At 39.6% G+C, this 22,280-nt stretch overlaps 1 protein-coding gene across 1 annotated transcript in view; it reads left to right on the plus strand.

Moving 5' to 3' along the window:
* The window catches only part of GALNT5 (polypeptide N-acetylgalactosaminyltransferase 5), a 46,438-nt gene that overhangs the window by 5,015 nt on the left and 19,143 nt on the right, over positions 1-22,280 (plus strand). The window contains exons 2-3 of the mRNA XM_006171584.3: positions 11,737-11,903; positions 13,954-14,073. Of these exons, the coding sequence (XP_006171646.1) occupies positions 11,737-11,903; positions 13,954-14,073 (287 nt within the window). The remainder of the gene's footprint in view (positions 1-11,736; positions 11,904-13,953; positions 14,074-22,280) is intronic.

Here is a 22,280-nt window from a genome sequence, read left to right on the forward strand (position 1 = left end):
TCTTCCACAGCTTCCCTCTACTTTCACCTTGCATGGTCCTCACCACTTTCTGCTTATGTCTTAACCTGACATTGCTCAGAATCCAACTGTCACCTCCTCTACCTGGACCATGACACAACTGTGACCTCTAAATTCCAATGACCCTTGATGCACACAGCCCACACTGAAACTGAAACATTCTTTATTGCGTGCTTCTTACTAAGTGGAATCTTGAGCATCTGTTTCCCCTTCTCACTGAAATCATAAGCTTCCGAAGGAAACTCTGTTTAACCTTTCTTCCCCTCACACTGAGCACAGTGCTGAGCTCTCAGGATGTGAATGTAAAATGCAAGATTTTCTGAAATGATTTTTCAAAATTGATATTACTTTAAAAGTAAATGTAAGGGGGAACCAGCAGTTAGCGTAATGGCTGTGTCACTGAACTCCCACATAGTCGAGCACAGTTTGTGTCCCGGACCCGGTGGCTTAAAACTCACGCCAGGTGCGTGTGCATGCGTGCCCAAGATCCCGAGAGGAGAATGGAGGAGAAGGGATTGCAGCGTGACCATCCTCCCTGGGGGGGGATTTCTTGCTTTCTGTCTCTATGTCTCTGTCTGGCTGGCGAGCGCTCGCGCCCTATAGTGAAAACCTCTCCAAAAAAAAAGTAAATGTAAGGAAGTAATTCAAATAAAACCTGCAATAAGTCTTTTCACAAATTAAGAATGGCTTCCTAATTTTTGATTTGAATATATTAGACATATCAGAATTTGATTTAAGGCAAATACATCTTTTTAACACTGTGATTGACTCCTTAATCATTTTGTTTAGGTTTTGTTGTTGTTGTTTTGTTTTTTAACTTTACTGTTCTGACTTTCAAAGAAAGAAAATCTCTCATTATTTACAATAATGCTTTATCTTGGTGAATAAAATACGATCTCATTTTTGCCTAGGATTTTTGCTTCTACAATATGTTTACAATGCTTTGATGACAGTAATTTTAAAGTGCCATATTTAATCTTTATAGTAAAAAAATAATCCTTACAGTTCTTGCTCTTAATTTTTGAAGTTTGTTTCCAACAGAAATAATTGACAAGTACAAAGCACACATGTACACACACACACATGCACACACAGGTTTTGCTGAAACATGGTCTTACCTATTGAAAATGCAGAGCAATTCCATTTGGAGAAGTCTTTTGGCCTGCAAGTATAGTTAAGCTAGAGCTCCAAAAAGGAATTTATTTTAAGAGTACACTTCCTGAATCTGAATTTAGAGAAAAGTGACTCAAAAGAATTTTTGCTGCTAGTGTTTAGATTTGAAAGTACAAAAAGAAGTATGGAGTGCTGGTCTACCACTGCTATGTCATCGTAGCTCTATTCTATTGTGTGATTTAATGCTTCACTTTCCCTATCGAACTCTGGCAAGACCCTCAATAAATTAAATTAAAATGGGTATTTATTCTCTTAGCTCAGATTCAGAACAGTCACTAGTGATTTGATTCCTTCCTACAGAGCTAAGGAGAGTTTTCTTCTGGCACACATGGAAAACAAAAGACAATACTATGCATGTGCCACAAGCAGCCTAAATTATTTAGAGCAAAAGAAAACTTTCTAGAACCTTAATTTTGATCCTGGTAGGAAAAAACAAAAAACAAAAAACAAAAAAAAAAACATAACTAATAAGTTCCGGGGGAGGAAAAGTGGGAGGAAAAACAGTAGCAGAGAGAAAATAAACTGCTCACATTTGTATCCTCCCATATTTCAGGCTGCTAAAAGTGTATCAGGGTGGGGGAAAAGAAAACTTTAAAATTAGATGACATGCAAATAGTTCACCTTGACATGAAATTAATATATTTTTTATTTTTTTTGAAATTTTTGGAGAGGTTTTTGCTATAGAGCACATGTACTCACCAGAAAGACAGAGAGAGACAGAGAGACAGAAAGTGAGAAATCATCCCCATGCGGGATGGCCATGCCGCAATCCCTTCTCCTCCATTCTCTTCTCAGGATATTGGGCACACATGCACACGAGACCTGCGTAAGTTTAACCCACCGGGTCTAGGACTCGAACCGCAGTAGACTCCATGGGAGTCCAGTGACATAACCATTATGCCAACTGCTGGTCCCAACATGAAGTTAATATTTTAATCAATGAAAAGAAGAGGGTTTCTTTTTTAAGTTGTTTTGGGTTTTTGTTTTGCTTTCAACTAATGGTGATTGGGAAATAGTATCTTAGGTATCTCCCTGAGAAACTAATCAGAGACCGGGTGGAAAAAAAAAAAAGCCTCACAAGATGGATTTAAAAGGGTTATCTCCTGCTTTCACCAGTAAAAGCAGTATAGTGGTAACTTTTGAATAGCATGTGTGTGTACGCATGCATGTACTTGCACATGAGTATTTGTGCTCATACATGTATTTGCATGTTAGGGCTCAGTATTCTGTTTTATTGAAAAGCCATGGAAGAAAACAGGAAGTAAAAGGAGAAATTTGTTTAAAAAGTTCAGGCTAAACTTTAATATAATGAAGGATAAATAAGGCCAAGAAATGATTACTGAGCATTTAGTTTTCTTTTTTTAATTTATTATACTCTCCCAATAATTGGGTGGGGGGAAGGGGGGAGATGATCACAGGTGGGGGATGTAGAACATATTTCTGCCACTAATTCAAAGAAAAAGAAAACCGTTAAGCAATGCCTAATGAATGTGAAATAGAAATGTTAAAGCAAATCAGTGACTTTCCCTCCTAAATGCTGTCGAAAACCTAGAAATGCTTGTGGGAGAGAGTAATTATTAGTATATGCAGGAATTTGGAACTGTTTACGATGCGTGTTCACACATCTAAGCCAGGGCCAATTTAACCATCAGTCTAATTTTATCAAATTTTTGCTGTAATATTTCCCTGGGTACTCTTCTCCTAGAAAATAACTTATTGTTGGACTTTTCTGGCTGACCTATTCAGAACAGAGCCTCTCAAAAAGAAAACAATATTTTTTTTGCTCAAGAGTCAGAAAATTCAGGGAAACTAGCAATGATTAGAAGCTTTGCTTTTTTTGTTTGGTTTGAAAATGAAAGGAGTTTTTTAAGATCCCCTGGAAAGACATTTTTTGCTGTAATATTTCCCTGGGTACTCTTCTCCTAGAAAATAACTTATTGTTGGACTTTTCTGGCTGACCTATTCAGAACAGAGCCTCTCAAAAAGAAAACAATATTTTTTTTTGCTCAAGAGTCAGAAAATTCAGGGAAACTAGCAATGATTAGAAGCTTTGCTTTTTTTGTTTGGTTTGAAAATGAAAGGAGTTTTTTAAGATCCCCTGGAAAGACATCTATAGTATCTCAAGCTCTCAAGTACCTTTTAAATTGGCCCTGCTTCTAAAATGTGTGTATGTATGTGGACATGGGTGAGTAGTGATTCAGAGAGACTGAGTATTCACAAAGGTCCTTACTATTTGCCTTCTCATTTGATCCTTCAAGCAGTTCTTCAGGGTAGATCCTATCAGCATCCTAGGTTTATCTCTGGAGACACTGAGACTTACAAAGGAAGCCAAAGTTTCAGATTGCCGCAGATAATTCAATCATTGCCTGCAATGTTCCCTCATTGCTTACCATAAGCCAGGACACCATGCCAGCTACAGGGTCCTTTCCTCCTGCAAACACGTCATCTCATTTCGTCTTTGCAACGGCCATACTAAACAGATACAGTTACATCTCCTTATTAACAGATGAGGAGAAAACATAGGGAAAGGAAAAGAAACTTGCCCAAGGGCTCCCAGTTCTCAACGGACTGGGTTGGGACTCAACACTTGTCTTCTGATTCCTCCTTCCTCAGTAATAATTCTACTACATCAGTCTGATTCTCTCCTTGAACCCTGCTCCCCTTCCATCACAGAGAGCACAGTGTACATCGTCACCCTGCCACAGAGAGATCATCTCTTACAAGTTTTATAGGTTAGAAAAGTGAGGCTGTTGAAGAACAAATTATATATCTGCTATCCTGCAAGTCAATAGCAGACTTGAAAGTCATTTTTTTTCTTGACTTCTAATTCTAGTGCTCCTTCCATAGACTGCAGCTCTCCCATTTTTTGTTTGCTTATAATCATATCACTTTGGCAAAAATTTAAATGTCTCCCTTCCTTATAGATAGGTCAAAGGTTCATGAGGGGAATTAGTTTTACATGACTTGTACCTAGTCAGAGAGAAAATTTTTAGGAAATAATTTTTATACAATACTGAACAGAGTTTTCTTGTGAACTTTCCCACCAGCACATCCTAGAGGTGAACAAATGCCTTTGGTGGTTCTTTGGCAGTTTGGCATCAGAGCATGGACCTTCTTTGGGCCCAGGTAGAGCAAATGTGATGCAGAACAGGATGCTACTGGAGGAAGAAACAGAATAGGCTGAACCTGGCCTGGGAACGGGCAGAAATGTTTGAGCTGCAACCCAGAAGAGGAGAGAATTAGAGTGTAAGGGAAGGGGGTGAAACAAATGATCCACCAGGTAGAGGAGAGCAGTAAGTCCACATCACTCAGAACCTTGTTAAGGCCAGTGTGAAAACACTGAAGGATATAAAGCAATAGAATGATTCATTTAATTCACCTTTTTATCAGGAATTTCATGCGCTTATGGGGAAGTGCAGCTAAAGTTGCTCAGATAGTCACAGGATCTTAACACTAAGTGACGATTCGTAAGTAATTTAATTTCTTATAGTCCCTTGTTACAGAGAAGATCTGAAGAGGAAGGAGGTAACCCACCCAGAGTCACTCACTGCAGGACAGAGCTACTCCCAAGCCCGCCAGAGCTGTTTCTGCCACATCACACCACCTCCTGCACTTCTTCCTCCCATCCCAATGTCACTGCGACAGCTGCCTGCTTGAAATAGACCATTGTTAAAGGGGTGCATGTTGATGCTGGTGGTTTATATTTCTAAGCCTAAGTCCTGTTACTCTGATGGCTCTAGGGTGACCTCAGCAACCACCGCATCAGCCGGCTGAGCCCTTTGGGTAAGGTGACGAGTATGACTTCAGTTTCCTAAATTTGTAGCCAGATGATTCTGACTGAATGTCAGCCAAAGTCTACCCTATAAAGAACAAAACATTAATATATATATATATAAAACTATGCCCTCTTATCAGTGGGAGGGAAAGAAGCCCTAGTAATTCTAAGGTGTAGAAGAAAAGAATATAATTCCAAGCAGAGCTTCTCAGCTAGATGCTCAATTCTCCTCCTGATGTTCCTAAAGATACCAGAGCTTAGGGAGTGAAGGCCCCTGACGGCTCACATCAAGGCAGTAGTTGAATTGCAAATAGACGTTGAGAAAATATTCTTCTCGACCTTCTGTTCAAACCCGTGAAGACTGAGACTTGACCCACATAGTACATTTTGACTGTCTTGGAATAAAATGAAAAATTCATAGAAATGAGAGAATGTTATCATTCCCTCAATCTTCTGATTCGAAACCTTCTTTATTTGATAGGCTACATGAAAATTAGGTTAGTGGCTGAGCTCTTAGCACACAGGAGCCAAGAGGGTGAAACACATCATTTCTGAGTCTCTTGATAAATGATTAAGCACTTGATAGATTCGATTAAAGGACTGCTTCAGAAAAGAGAGGGGACCCAGTCAAAATGTGTGTATTTGCATTGCAGATAACCAAAGGTTCTCATATGGTTTTTCACCATGGAGCATACAAAGTATTTTTGTATCCATTATCTTATCAAGTCTTTACAGCCATTTTGCGATGGAGGAATTTAAATCTCTTCCTTAAAGCAAGGAAGCTGGAGTTCTCAAAGGTTACATGATTTGCCCAGGGTCATGCAGCCATGAAGTGCCAGAAAGAACTCAAACCTTAGTCCCCATCATCCCTCTCAGATCCAGAGTCTTTTGTCCCAGCGCTGCTGTGTATCAGCTCTGTGCAGGATGGTGAAACACCCACCCACCCCCAACCCCCGTTAAAGTCACCATTTGTTTGTAGTACTGGCTTGGTGACAATAATCTAAGCCTAGATTTACTTGCCCCCAACCAGAACAGACTGGATTAATTTTTAAGTATACCATGGAGCCTAGAAACTCTAGATACTTAATTTATAGAATTAATGTGCATATACAGTAAAAATGTGATTTCATAAACTCAAAAAAGTGTAAGAAACCCCCCAAAATCTTGCATTTAAGTTAGACTTTACTGTAATTTCTCCCCCCCACAATATAGCAGAATTGATTTCTGCTATTTTTCCAATGAGAAAATTAGAATAAAAGAAATGTTTCAACTGGGTCCAGTGTAGAATAACTTGAATTGATTTTTACAACCTCATAGTATGTAAAACTAATGTAAGAGTTGCTAGTGGTAATATTTTTGACTGGAATAATATACAGTATACTCATGTCTTGAAAGCCCATTTTTGTATGCTATAAAGATGTGCAGTGATTGGGATCAGCAGATGTCATAATAGTTATGTTGTTGGACTCTTTTTGTTGTCAACTGCAGTTCGAATCTCAGACCCAGTAGCTTAAAACTCATGCCAGGTGCATGTGCATGTGTGCCCAAGATCCCAAGAGGAGAATGGAGGAGAAGGGATTGTGGCGTGGCCATCTCTCTGTGGGAGCGGTTTCTTGCTTTCTCTCTCTCTCTCTCTGCCTCTCTGGTGAGTGCACATGCCCTATAGCAAAAAGCTCTCAAAAATATGACAATAATTAAATATGAATAAATAAATAAAGACTTAATGTAAAACTTAGTAATACTGAATGACTTTCAGGTCTCACTCACTCTACTTTTTCTTTTTTTTGAGAGAGAGATTTTTGGCAATAGGCCATGGCCACTCACCAGAGAGGCAGAGACAAACAGAAAGCAAGAAATCACCCCTTTCCCCCCAGGGAGTTTGGCCATGCCGCAACCCCTTCTCCTCCATTTTCCTCTCAGTATCTTGGACACACACACACATGCCTGGCGTCACTCATTTTACCTCTGAACAAAACAAGCATGCTGGATGTTTTTAGCCACCTGGAAACATGTTTAATCTGTTTAGTGATATAAGAGATTAAACTACAAAAAGTGTTAGAGAGACCAGATACCACGATCACCCAAACCAAGACATAATTTGAAACTTTGTATTTGAAACCTCTGAAATCTCAAGGGTATATTCAATGTGATTCCTTTTCTTTTTATTTAGATTTTTTTCTTTTTCTTTTTTTTTTTTTTTTTTTTTTTGGCTATAGGGTTTTTTTTTTTCCCTGAGGAAGATTTTTTTTTGGCTATAGGGTTCATATGCTTACCTGAGGAAGACAGAGAGAGCCAGTGAGAAGGAAAGTGAGAACTTGGCCCCAGAGTGATGGCCGACATGCAATCCCTTCTTCTCATTCACCTCTTGGGATTTGGGGCACGCACACACATGCACCCAGCGTGATTTTCAAGCCACAGGGTCCAGGACTTGAACTGGAGTGTCGGTCATGTGGAAGTTCAGTGCCTTAAACATCACACCACCTGCTGAGCACTCAGTTTGATTTCTTAAACACATAGACGATGTGTTTGTCAGTAACTGGCAGGGCTAGTACTCATTTGCTAGGATACTAGCATCTACTGCAATCCTTTATGATGTACTTGTCTGCATTTCTGATGGTGAAATTAAGACACAGTGATACCTTGGCAGAATGGAGGATCAGATCATTGATGTTTGGAGATATCTTCCTTAAACCCTTCAAATCCCTGAGAACTTTTTCTACCTCCAATTTCAGACTGGCTAGTATTATGCTTCCTAGAGTTTGTTTCTAAAATAGATAAAATGTATTCTGATATCCAGTATAAATTCATATATAGCATGAAATGACTTGGTTAACTCTTTCCAATATATTTCCATTTGTCCCTGGGGGTTCCTAAAGGCAGCCAAGTTTTAACCATTAAGGAGTTCTATACTTCACAGTGGGTCTTACTGGTTCATGCAAAATTTGTGCAGCAGGACTGTTCTTTCGAACTAATGTGTTCTTTTCCTATGCTAAATGTTGTATTAGGTTGTTGGGAAAGTTGACTCACATTTAAGTATTTGAGAGTGAAATGAGTATTTAAGTGTGAAATGTGCATTACATACTGACTTATACCACAAATTAATTTACACAATAAAATTGGAGATGAGGAGCTCTTAGGAAGTCACGGGAGGCCCCCACTGTCTTCCGTACCCTCCCTCTCACTCAGCTGTTAAACTTCTCTTAGCTTTATGTCCTCCTTCCTAACTCAGAGCACATGATGGAACATTTAAGCACTTTATTTCAGAAGCCTCAAATCCTTTCCCACTTTCTTTCTACCTTGTTTTCTCTGATGAGTCCTAGACGTGAATCAATCCACAATTTGCTTTATCTCCTCCTACATCTAGACTGCCAGGCACTGGTGGTTCAAATCCCATACTTGTATTTGACAAAATTTTGGCATAACCAACTTCAAGAAAGTTCTCAGAAGAAGTCAATCAAGATGGCACAAAGAAGATAGCAAGTGCTCCAGGTTAAAGAAACAGCAAAAGCTGGAGGTTTCACTTCCTTCAAAGCACTGAGGGAAGGCCAAGGTGGCCAGGTGGAACATGTGAGAGCATCGCAGAATGACTGTTGGAAAGACAGGCATGGGTCATTCAGGCTATTGTAAGGAATTTCGATTTTCTTCTTTACTTTATCTCATAAAAATTGACAGGAGGGTTTTAAGCAGGAGAGTGGTGTGGATGTGGCAAAAAGTACTTCAACAATAATCCTAAAGAAAGGTGGTACAAGTTTAAGAATTAGGGGTGGCAGCTGTGGAGGTGAAAAGGGGTTGGAGTTGAGATATATGTTGGTAATAAAATAGGCAAAAGTTTACATAGATTGGTTTTATTTAAGGTGAGGAAGACAGTGAAATCTAGAATGATATCCAAATTTCCTCAGCAAGGTAGGTAATGATGCCCATATTTAAGAGTGAAATGCAGATGAACTGCGTGGGTTATTTGTTTTTAAGACACAGATTCTCAGGCACTACACAAACTTTCTGAATTGATTTTCTGAGGCTGAGGCTTAGATATGTATGTTTTTCTTGGACTTTATCATTATGATAATAGCAGTCATTTTAGGGAAGCATTGACATTACAAAATACAGCTTGATTTGCCTTCAATTATTTTCTTTTTTAAATTAATTTTTATTCACATTTAATCACTGTGCATCTTTACAGTGTACAACATGGTTTGTCTTTCATTTCTTAAGTACCTGTCATGTGTCAGATATACACTGAGTTTACTATAATGTTTATATTTAATTTTGAAACAAATAGTTTTTATTTTTAATTTTCCAGAGGGCATGTGCACTTACCAGAAATACAGAGAGAGAGGAAGCCAGAGCACCCCCCAGCCCCATGGGGAAAGGTCACGCTGGTGTCACTTCTCCATCACTTCTTTCTTTTGAGATTTTAGGCACTCACACACGTGAACCCAATGTGTTTGTGTCCTCTTTCTTTCTCTTTTTTCCTTCCTTCCTTCTTTCTTTCTTCCTTTCTTTCTTCTTTCCTTTTTTTTCTTTTTCTTTCTAGTTTTGCCAGAGGGCACATGTGCTCACTAGAGAAGGACACGGAAAGTACTCCTAGTAGGGCAGGGCCACCTTGCAGTCCCCCTCTTTCATTTCTTCTTTTAGGGTTTTGGACACACACACACACACGGCCAGTGTGTTTCTCAGGTTGCTGGGTCCAGGACTCCCGACACACAAGGAACTACACAGGATCCTGTACTCTTAACCACCAGGCGACAGGCTAGTCCTAAAACAAGTAGATTTTTAATGTTTGCTTTTTAGTTGGCAAACTGAGATTCAAAGAAGTTATACAACTTCTCCAAGCTAGTAATTAGGGAAACTGATGTTTCATCACAGATCTATGTGATTCCAAAACCCATGCTCCTAGTAAAACCTGTATTGTATAGTGGAGTGACACGGTATTTGTTCACTTTCTCATATGAATCTGTTCTAGGTGAATGAAATTGGCTGTCATTTAACATCTTAAGATTCAGTTTGTTCAGTTGGAAGCAGTGTATGGTAATGATAATCTCAAATAGTTGTTGTGAAGATTGAATTAAATTATGCACAATAGAATACTTGGCCAACTATATGTAAAGTTCCATATAGATGTGCTTCGTTTTACTACAGTTTTCACTCTTATCTATTTATTTGTGGAATAAACAAAGTGTAGCCATGTTATTTGGCAGAAACACCAGCTCTCACAAAATGCCACGTCTACTTCCAAGTGTGTTTATTCTTGTGGATTTAAAGCTTCCTGAATGGTTGCTTCTGGAGCCAAACTGGATGAACGTTCGAGTCCCACCTCTGCCATTTACTCACAGTATAATCGTAAACTAGCTTCTTTGTGGTTTCTATTGTTCACCTATAAAAAGAGGAAAAGATGCTGGTGGTTTAAGTTTTAAATTAAAATGATGAAGATCATCATCATTAATTATTGCATTATTATCAGCAGTTGTGTTAGAAGGATGGCAAATACTCTGTACGATTCCACTAGTCACCACCCTGAGAAGAGTAACTCAGGAGGGAGATGGAAAAATGCCAGCGTGAACTGCAGGACATGGAAAAACCCCAAGACCAGGGGCAATTCACCTGAATACTAATTCCCACTATAACTTTGTTCTAATTTCTATGCCAGAAATTTATTTTGACTAAAGCTACTCCGTAGCAGAGTCTAGCAAGGAACCTCCAGATAGTTGGGGACTCTGAGGAGCTTAATTGTTTGGTATAAGTATATTGTGTCATAAACACATTCACATACAGAGTGGGAGAATATATCCTTTGTCATTTGGCAGATGGCCAGTTGGAAGGGCACTTGTAAATGACTTAGTAACATTAAAAAAGAGTGTTTTATTCTGCTATATAATATAATAATGGTAACAATAGCTACCATTTAGTAAATTCTGCATTAAGAAATATGCCAGACTTTGTGTGCATTATCACTAGGCTTTCAACTCCGTTGAATAAAAATCATTACCTCATTTTGCAGATGAAGGAACTGAGGCACAGAGAGATTAGGGAAGGTCCTAATGGTTAAAGACCTGAGAACGGTAAGCCCAGCTACCTAGGAGACTGAGGCAGGAGGACTGTGACTGCAAGTTGGAGGTCAGCCTAGGGAAGATAGTGGGCCCCTGTCTCCAAGGAAAAAGAGATGTAAGAAATTATATATATATATACATATATATATATATAAATGGAGAGGTTTTTGCTATAGGGTGCGTGCGCTCACCAGAAAGACAGAGAAAGAGAGAGAGAGAGAGAGAAATCAACCCCCAGGGGGGATGGCCACGCCACAATCCCTTCTCCTACATTCTCCTCTCGAGATCTTGGGCACACAAGCACACGCACCCGGCGTAAGTGTAAGCCACCAGATCTGGGACTCAAACCACAGTCGGCCACATGGGAGTTCAGCAACATAGCCATTATGCTAACTGCTGGCATCTAGCGACCTGTAGAGCCCATGTCCTTTCCACTGCAGTATGATGCCTTCACAGGTTCTCATATCTTCGTTGCTAGTTTTTTTTTTTTTTTTCCCCAGCGGTTATGTTTACTAGATTTTATTCTTTTGCTTTTTTATTTTGCCCATCCCCAAGAAAGGCGCATGATAAAATTAGATCACTGATGTATATGAAAAGATGGGAGATGAACAGATAGCTAGATGAGAGAACTTGCGTGTGCGCATCATCACACCCTGTGACTTTTCAAACCATCTGTGGATCTCATTAGCACATCTCTTGCCCTCTGCTTACCTTCGTGCCCAGGTGTGCAGAGCAGCTAGTTCACAATAACCTCCCAACTACCAGCGTCATCATGTGTTTTGTGGATGAGGTGTGGTCCACGCTCCTGCGGTCCGTTCACAGTGTACTCAATCGCTCTCCTCCACACCTCATCAAGGAGATCCTGCTGGTGGATGACTTCAGCACCAAAGGTAAGAAAACCAGTCAGGCTTTCTCCTGAACGTCAAAGTTTGGTATGAGGCAAAAGAAGTTTGAAGGCAAAATTACAGGGTAATTCAAAGTGGCATAAACATTTTACAAATATTAAATCATTGTTTCATGCCGAGTCTTTGAGGCTTAACTTGAAGCATCCATGGGATATTAACAGTTGTGCAAAACTCTGTGAAAGCAGCTGCCTTGGGCTTCTCCTCAGTTGTGACTCCCCTGCCATGTAGAAGTGATTTTCTAACCCAATTTCTTAGAGATGAGCACTTGGAAGAATCAGAGTCCAAAAGATTTTCTCTACAATTGCACAATTCCTGTTTTCTGGATGCTAGTAAGCAAATATCCCCACTATTTTTTTAAGATATTTTTGCTATAAAGCACATGCACTCACCAGAGAGACAGCGAGAGAACATAAGAAATTACCCACCCATCCCCCACCAGGGGGGTTGGCCATGCTGCAAGCCCTTCTCCTCCATTCTTCTCTAGGGATTTTGGGCATGCACGCACATGTATTTGGCATGAGTTTCAAGCCTCTGGGTCCAAGACTCAAACCACCATCAGCCATGTGGGAATCCAGCACCTTAAAACCACCTGCTGGCCCCAAATGTCCCCAGTATTAATTGAATGCCTTTCATACTGGTGATAACTAGTTAGAATTTGAGTCTATGGAAAGCAAAGATATGGAAGTCCTTTGGTTCTTCCTCAAGAACAGACATACAATGTGTTCAGTTAAGTGTTGAGAAGACAAACTGCCAATGGGACCAATGAGAGGTGGTTCTAACAGAGTTCAAAACCAGAATCCACCACAGTCCTCAATTTCATTTTGTGTATTATAGTGAACACTCACTCTTCAGGTAGTCAAATATATTGGGTATGTGGGGCCACCCACGTACCATGATCCCATGACCACTACATTATGAATCCCCAAAATGCAGCCCATTTTAGAAAATTGTAGAAAATTGCAAAGAGATGGCAATTTTAATGTAACAGCTTCACCTTAATCTGTGACCACAGTGACGTGAGCTGAGTTCTTTAGCCACAGAGTTCCTGCCATATTCGCAGTGAGCTCAAGAAACTGCGAGATGCCAGAGGAAAGCTAGTCAGAGACTGTACGTGGCCTCGAAAGCATAAACAAATGTAGAATTCAGTTACTAAGCACATTACAGTCCTTTTATAAGGGCAGATCCAAATTTTGTGGGACGAAAACTTGAACAGTTTTTGAGTGCTCTAAGAAAAAGAACACAAAATTAGTGGCAAAGCAAGCCGCAAAAGTGTTTCTGGAAGTCATTTTTACCTGGGGTAGCTGTCAATAGCTTAATTATACATAGAAGTGACTGCAAACCACGTAAAGATAGTCCATAAAACTCCCCGAAATGTCTCCTCCATTTAACTGTGTCCCCTCTGTGGCTCTCTAAAAAAGAGAATAAAGGTATAATGCAGGGGACTGTCACAAAAGGAAATGACAGTGGTTTTAACCAACTACAGGACACCAGCTATCTTTGGCAAATTTTGCAATTTCTACATATTATTTAGCCTCTTCCCGGGGGCTTTGAAGGGGGCTTTCCAAGGACTGAGGGATTTTGTGCAGAAACCTGACTTTCATTTATTTGAAAGTAAATCTGTCCTTGCTTTGGCAAATACTCAGAAAAGGTAAGCCCTCCACTTTGTCTTTTGTATCACTGAAAAGAAAGATTTGGGGTTTGAGAAATCAGACAGCTTAGAATATTGAATCCAGACAAAATCCTTCCAAGCAAATGACATGAGGAAATAAAATTACGATCCAAGAAATAAACGTTAGGGACTATAGCAATGTCACATGACAGGCCTTCTGAAGTTCATGGAAAATGTATATTCTGAAGAAAAATTTGCAGAAATTTCAAAATTTCATTGAATCAAAATAAATTTATACTTTAGTCTCTTTTCTTATGAACTTTTGAAGTCCTGTCATTTTTGGAATTTAACCCGCTCTTCTGGTATTTATCCAGACTTAGTTCATTACAGTGGGTGTTTTGTTTGTTTATCTTTATTCTGACACAGACTACCTCAAAGATAATTTGGATAAATACATGTTGCAGTTTCCAAAAGTTCGAATTCTTCGTCTCAAGGAGAGACATGGCTTAATAAGAGCCAGGCTGGCAGGGGCACAGAATGCAACAGGTAAGGAGCTACTTGTTTCTTGTTTTGATTACATTTTTGTTTTAATTTAAAATGTTTTCAAACATGCAGCAAATTTGCAAGAATATTACAGTGAACACCCATATATCCATAATTCTACCTATCGAATACCCATATATTCGTAATTCTATCTATTTTTGAACTTTTTTTTTTTTTGGAGAGGTTTTTTCGCTATAGGGTGCGTGTGCTCGCCAGACAGACAAAGAGAGACATAGAGACAGAAAGCGAGAAATCACCCCCCAGAGGGGATGGTCACGCCGCAATTCCTTCTCCTCCATTCTCCTCTCGGGATGATGGGCACACACGCACACGCGCCCGGCGTGAGTTTTAAGCCACCGGGTCCGGGACACGAACCACGGTTGACTACGTGGAAGTCCAGTGACATAGCCATTATGCTAACTGCTGGTTCCCTCTATTTTTGAACTTTTGAAGTAGGTGATTGACCACACACATATACAGACATTTTATATATACAAACATTTTCCCAAAAAACCTTCGAAAAGAAACTTACAGATATCATGACTTTGTACCTCTAAGTACTCCAATATGCATCTCTGAAGAATGGTGCATTCTTAAATTCTGTACCTAAATATCACCTAATGTAGGTGCCTTTCACATTTCCTCATTGCTCCTAAAATACTTGTTTTAATTGAATATCTAATTATGTCTCCTGTACACCATTTGACTGTTCAGTCTCCTTAGTCTCTTAATCTAGAAAAGTCAACTCCACAGTTTACAAACTATTATATTGATTTCTGTCTTTTTTTAAATAGTCCAGGCCATTTGGTACAACTGACCACATTCAAAAATGTTCTGACTGCTTCCTCATATTACCTACAGGACAAGTTTTTTTTTGGCATAAATGCATGTAGACTTCCACTACGCAGGTGATGGGAGTTCTGTCACTTTCGGCTCATGTCGGGAGGCACCTAATGCACCGCCACCACTAGTGATACACTATGCACTTGAGAACTTGGTTCAGGTGTTGACAGCTAGATCTTTCCTTTGGGAGCAGCACGTAATTTGGGGACAATAGTATCATCTATGAGATTGTCCTTTTTGCCCCCACAACATTTTACCCAGTGGCTTAGAATTCATTGAATGACTGCAAAATTGTTTTCCTATGATTTCTTCTTTCTGAAGCTGACATTCATTTGTAATGAAAAGATCTGTTCCTCTCTTTCTCCACATCTTTGCTTTGTTCCTACCTCTCCCTTCTCCTCTTTCTCCCTCTTTTCTCCCTCCTCTCTCGTCCCGCCATCATTGGACTTGTGGCTAAAATAAATTCAATATGTCTACTATCACCATGATTTTTTTGTGTGCTCACATTGTCTCTAGGAGCCCTTTCAAGCCTGACCCTTTTTGACCTGATCCCAACAGTATTTGAGGATCTCAGAATATCTTAATTCTGAAATCCTCAACACCCTCTTCTCTGACCTACATCCACTCTACCAAAGCACTTTCTGTCTTCTCAGAGAGCAGTATGCCTCTTTCCTCTCCTCTGTTTGATGTAAGTGTTGGTGAGTGTTGGAAGGTGAATGGGGTACAAAAAGCTTGTACGTATAAATGTGTCAGAGTTTTCTGTATAAATATTCTAAAAATAACATCGAATCATTCTGTGGAAGTATCTGTGCCCTACTTGTAAGAGTACTAGTTGATGTTATATACAGGAATTATGCTATTTTTAAATTTCTCATATTTTATTCATAATAGAGAGTGCTTACATATTACATATGCAAGAGGGAAAAATTAAGTATGCTATACAGGGTCTTCTCATGCCACGATCCCCTTTCCCCAGCCCCTCAGTTCATCAAGATCTTGAGCACATGTTCCCAGTATGCTTCAGGTCAGATGAGCCAAGGATCCAAGCCCATGGTTGCCTATGTGGCCTGAAGAACTACTGGTCAATATGCTACTGACTATACCACCAAGACTGGCCCCCATTTCAGATACTTTCTATACTAACTGATTCAATCCTTTCAATAACTCTGTGATACAGATGCAATCCTTTCCTTGTTTTATAGATTAAACATTAAGGAGATATCAAATAAGTGAGGTTATGACTTACCCAGGTTCTCCCAGCTAGTCAATGGAAAACTGGCACTTGGTACCCAACACCTTGGCTGTAGGATTTGCATGTTTACCTACTACACTTAGCTCTCCCCAGATATTTAGCCTTCACTCTGCCCCTTTAAGCCCTGACATTGCAACTCTCCACCAGCTTGACTTCAAGCCTGTTCTGGTGATGAATTATCTGCTCACCGGAGTCTTACTTCTTGTAACTCTTCTCTTGTCATTGGTTTGCTAGCAAATTTCTTCTCTTTGTAATGGATTTTTAAGCAAATGTCACATGTTTCACACCGAAATTGACATTTCATTGACAACTAAGATTCTTTTTTTTTTTTTGGAGAGGTTTTTACTATAGGGCGCATATGCTCACCAGACAGACAGAGAGAGATAGAGAGATAGAAAGTGAGAAATCACCCCCCCCCCAGGGGAAATGGCCATGCCACAATCCCTTCTCCTCCATTCTCCTCTCAGGATCTTGAGCACGCACACACATGCACCTGGCATGAGTTTAAGCCACCATGTCCGGGACTCGAACCATGGTCAACTAATTGGGAGTCCAGCGACTTAGCCATTACACTAACTGCTGGTCCTGACAACTAAGATTCTTAATGTGGGATTCTGTTTAGAAAAATTAAATGGCATGCCATGCTTAATTTCCTCTGGAGAATTATCTATGAATGATGGAAAAATAAGACATCAAATAAATGGTCTATGTAGGTAACTTTTCAGCTAAGATTTGGGTAATTAGATTTTTATTCCCAGGTGAATAAAACAAGACATGCAAATGTCCTAATGCAGAAATGAGTTTGGCATATTCAAAGTAAAGAAAGTCATTATGGCTGATGAATGTTGACCACAGGGTAGAGAGGCAAGATATTCTTTGGTGAAGAAAGGCAAAAACAGGCTATTGTACATTTTTGTATGTAACTAAGGAGCGTAGCATTATTTTCAATGTAATGTGATGCTAGTAAAAGAAAAAAACAGGAGAGTAAAACTGTCTGGCTTGTATTTTGAAAGTTCATTCTGGCTACTAGGAAGAGAATGGATATTAGAGAGATGAGATTGAACATAGGGAAACGAGTTATGAGGCTAACATAGTTGTCCAGATACTGGGGAGGTACCAGAGCAGATGGAGGAAGTGGTCAGATTCATAATACATTGTATACACGAAACTTATGGACTTGTCATCAAATAAGGCATAAAGAGAGTAATAATGAGAGGAATAAGAAACAAGCCCTAAGATTAGAATCTGAACAACATGGTGAATGGTGGGGCCATACTTACAGATTGCAATTGTGTTTTGATTTTTCCCATGTAAATTCACAGTGAAAATTATACATCCTGAGCAGAGAGTTGATGAATTCAGAACCCAAAATGTGTTATTTGTAATAAAATTTCTCTCTGCCTGCCCAGAACACAAATTATGCTAGTAGTCATCTCTAGAATAGTCCAAACTATTATACAAAATGGAGACTGTCTCCCAAGGAGACACAATGAACTTGATTAAAAGCAGTTGCAACTGCTTATTCAAGTGCTTTACAGTTATATTCATAAAAGATGTATTTTTTTAATTTAGCAAATCCAAATGTAAAAATGTGCATTTGTTTCTGAGTCATTCGTTAACACCCTTGAGCAAATTAGCTCAGTAAATTTCAAACTATTTTGACGATGATTCATGTTAAGAAATAAATTCTACATCACAACCCAGCATATGTGTAATTAGACATATAGCTACAGTAGACATTTCACCAAGCAGCATGTGCAATGAGTTCTAATATCTTCTTTCCTATATTATATATTTTTTAGATTCTGGCCAATCCCACTGAATTGATTTAATGATTCACTAATGGATTACAACTCTCAGGAAAAAAAAAAATACCAATAGGTGTATCTTAATTACCTGCCATTACCTAATGGAGAGATGTTCTCCACTACCTGAGAAAGAAATTTTCTCCTAATATTCATTTTTTTTGTGAACATACTCCTTTGTAAATTATAATAAAATAAATTGCCTAAAAAAAGAAATGAAAACAACAGATACATAATAAACACACCTATTTTTATTCTGTGTATTAGGTCATTAGAAAAGTCATGACATTTTCTGTGTTTATCTATGGAAAAATGCATCATGACTTTTCCATATATGTGTGTGTATGTGTGTGTGTGTTTGTGTACACACAACTTTTGGGAAAGGGCAGAAACAGCAGCTTTGTCTTCTCTCTGTCATCCATGAGAATAGATTAATGAAGTTTATCTATGGAAAAATGCATCATGACTTTTCCATATATGTGTGTGTGTATGTGTGTGTGTATGTGTGTGTGTGTTTGTGTACACACATAATATGTGTGTGCTTATATAGAGAGAGGCATATATTTCAATTTAAATAATTAAAAAATAAGTTAATAAATTACTCTGGCAGATTGCTAATGGAATTGCAAAAAATTCATTCTCAATTTCAACTCCTCTTTTCCTATAGTGAGCAGGGTCTGTAGCCCATGTTTTGAACAGTATTAGTGAAGGGTCAATGTCTGAGAATTTGGAACAAAGCAGAAAGTTACGTTTCTATGGAGTTAGTTTCAGCCTGTCTTGACATGCACCAGATCCATGTGGGAAATTCAACAGAATTGAACAGTGAAATTGCCAACTTTAGCTGAGGATATAATTTAGGGATTGGGCAGGATTGGCTGGCTTGATGAGTCCTCTCAATTCCCTGGGCATTCCCAACCCCCATGAGTAGAGAAAGAGAAAAGTCAAATCAGGACCTCAAGAATCTACTATAAGTCAGAGAGAGGTGAAGAAATTAGGTAGGAATTTTCTCTGGAATGGCTTAGTCAAACAGATTAAAGGATCTGAGTCCAGACTTTAACAGACCTTGACAACTGTTCTTCCTTAAAGATTGACCCATCAGAATTCAAATATAAGGCTGAGATCCAAGGACATGCAGAACTAGAAGGCAAATGGTCCATTCTGGCCCCAGAGTGTGATTGGACTCTTTGAAAGTCTGAAAGAGTCACCTACAAAATAGGAAGGGGCCAAACAGACATCTCTCTCACCATCAGCAATATCCACTATGCTGTCAGGTTCTAGGCATGCTAGTTTTTCATCTGAATCTGATTCAGGCAAAACGATCAAATCCAATCAGATATTTTCTGTGAATGAGGCGTTTAAAAGACCTGAGTGTAGCATTTGGGGAGCAGGTCAGGCAGTGGATATCTAAGTATCATTTACTGTCTGAAGATAAAAGAAGTAAGAACAGGGCAATTGAAGAACAGAGGAACAAACAGACCACCTGGGTCTGGGGCTAGAGTTAAACAGATTGAGTGAATTACTCTCCACCAAGAGGAGCCTGCATTCAAAGTAAAGATCAGATTCCCATTTCCTTCATGACATGGCACTTAGCAGAATTCTTGACATTGCTGTGAGCATTCTGGAGACTCAGTTGGCTAACTATGTAACTAGACAACACGTGATATCTAACTCCTGACCAACTCCTGGAACCAAAACAGACTGCTTGATTTCTATTTCTGTGCATCTTTTTCTCTTAACTCTCTGTAAAGCACCTAGGATCATCCTTCTGTAAAGTTCTTATAACTTGTTTCTGCTGCAGATAAAATAGGTAGTTTCCTTGCAATAACTTATAAGTTATTTTGTAAAATTAGATGACGATCCAGACCCCATCCCTCAAGGAACCCTAAACATAACACTCCAGCACTAATGGGGCCTGGCAGCAATATCCCATGCTGGTGGACTACATACAAACCAGGGGATTGTGCTCAACAAGGAGCCAAAGTTGTTTGGCACATTAAGCAGCTTTGCGTTGGCCAAAAAAATTATTAATAATAAAAAGTTACCATGAAACTCATCTGCAAACAATCCAGCATTACCAGGACTTACTCTTAGAAAACAGAAAATCTTGCCAGGCTACAATCAAGGCTGAGTAAACTATTCTGAGTTAAAGCTTAAACATCCTTTGAAAAGAGTAAATAATACTAGCCATCTATTGAGAATTTCAGTATTAGGTCAGTCTGGGAAATATCCCCATAAAGTAAGCTCAGAGAAATTCTGTCATTTCCAATATGGCTGGGAAAAGCAGTATTGGGATTACAAGCAGTTGTGTGTGATTTCAATCCTATGCTCATGTGACCATGCCTCTCGGCCTCCCAGGATTGAGAACCATGTGTACAATGTCCACAGACAATCAGACAATGTTTACCACAATTGGAAGTCCCACCAAGAGTAAGCTCACAGACAGTATCCTGTTTTCTTACTTACTGTAGTCTTTAGATCTTCATTTAAGATAAAGTGTCTGAAACTAGAGCAATGGAATTCATGCATAGGAGATTCTCCTCTTCCCCCAGATAAAGCAATATAAAACCCCAGACTATATTTTGGGCAGATACTGTTTCCCTCAGATCCTGGCTACAGTGAATGAAAATCACTGTATGGATCTATGCCAGGCAGAAAGTGAAATGCAATTTAGGGACCCATCTTACTGCTGCTGGGGACTGACAAAGCTGTTTCAAATATAATAAGGACAGGTGGTAGAGTAGAGGCCACTCTTGAAAGTCAGGGTCTGAATAGACCATGATGAGCAGGAGTGATGAGCAAAGGGAGATGGTCCTTAGCACATTCCGTCTTACTGGCCAAGTGATCCTTAGGCCATGTGCACATGGCCTACACATCTAGATAATCCTGTGAACCTTCTCACAACAGGGGAGAGGTATGTGTAAGAGGATTCCCTGAGGGCACAACCAAGCAAACTCTAATGCCCTGAATATAGGACTCCCTCAGCATGTTCAAGAGATCTTGGCTGCTGTCTCCAAGATAGACTACAGGAGATGCTTCTGCCTAGCACAGGTACCCTGTCTAAAGAAACTTCTCAAGGGCACTTCCCAAGAAGATCTCAGCTAAGGTCAATCCCTCACTTGTGCAGAACTTCGATTGACCTCGTATTTAATATAATACTGACTTCTATTATTGAGAAGAAACTCAGAGGTTTCAGTAATAATGATCTAGATAACTATCCTCTCCTCATTGTTTAAACCTTCCTATACTCAAAGCTCTGCCTCATTATGACTTTTATTTAAAAATAAATAAACAAATAAGAAAAACAGGGTCTCACTATGTCCCAATTCTCCTGCCTTACCTCCCAGAGTAGCTGATACTATAGGTCTGTACCACTGCTCCCAGTTTTCAGGCATCCAGGAATCCAACCTAGGTCTCCCACGTGGCCTGAGCCTACCAAGTAGCATGAACTACCAGCATGCTCTACCATGGGTAGACCTATAGCTTTTTATTTTTTTCCATTTCTTTCTTTCTTTCTTCTTCTTGTTTTGAAATAGTCTATGGAATGAAATACTTATACTTACTTTGTAATATCACATTTTATTTATTAGCAGTGCAACCTTGGCAAAGTTACTTCAGTTCTTCATTCTTTGGTTTCCTTGTCTCTCAGATAGAAATAAAAATTAGACCTATACTGGAGGTTTGTTTTAAGTACTAAATAAAACATCCATGGAGAATGCTTAGAACAGAGTCCAGCACAGAATCAGACTTAATAGACCATTGTAATTGTAGGTTTGTCAAAAGCAGAACTGAGCAGCCAAGTATCAGAGTAGTCAGTTAAAACGAAGGCCATAATGAAAGTAATAGTCAAGCCTTAATCACTTACCACAACTGTATCTGGAAGAGGCTCAACAGGAGAAAGCACAGTGTTCCATTTCCCCCCATCGAATGCCACTGGTGGTGGTCAGAGTAGAGCAGAAGTGAGTACCATCAGACTGCATTCTGTAAAGCCCAGAATAATAGGCTCCTTCTGCACTGTCCAGTAGGCCTGGGTGAAAGAAGGGAGGGGCTGGGAATGCGAAAGCCCTCAATACTGAGTCACAGTGAAGAAAAGTGTCTTTAATACCCCCTCCACCTCAGATTAGATGGTCTTGGGGACATAATGGCCTAAAAGATGTCTCTGAATGGAGGCACCTGGGCTAGGGGTTACCTATGTACATGAGCAAGCCCAATTGAGGGGAAGGCAGGCCTGAGTCCTTGACTTCGATTCCCCGGAGAGAGTGCAGTGCACTGGCTGACCACCAAGTCTGGATGGGAGGGCGGCTTCCCCTCAA

Source organism: Tupaia chinensis, unplaced genomic scaffold, assembly GCF_000334495.1.
Source record: "Tupaia chinensis unplaced genomic scaffold, TupChi_1.0 Scaffold149921_1, whole genome shotgun sequence".
Classification (NCBI taxonomy): Eukaryota; Metazoa; Chordata; class Mammalia; order Scandentia; family Tupaiidae; genus Tupaia; species Tupaia belangeri.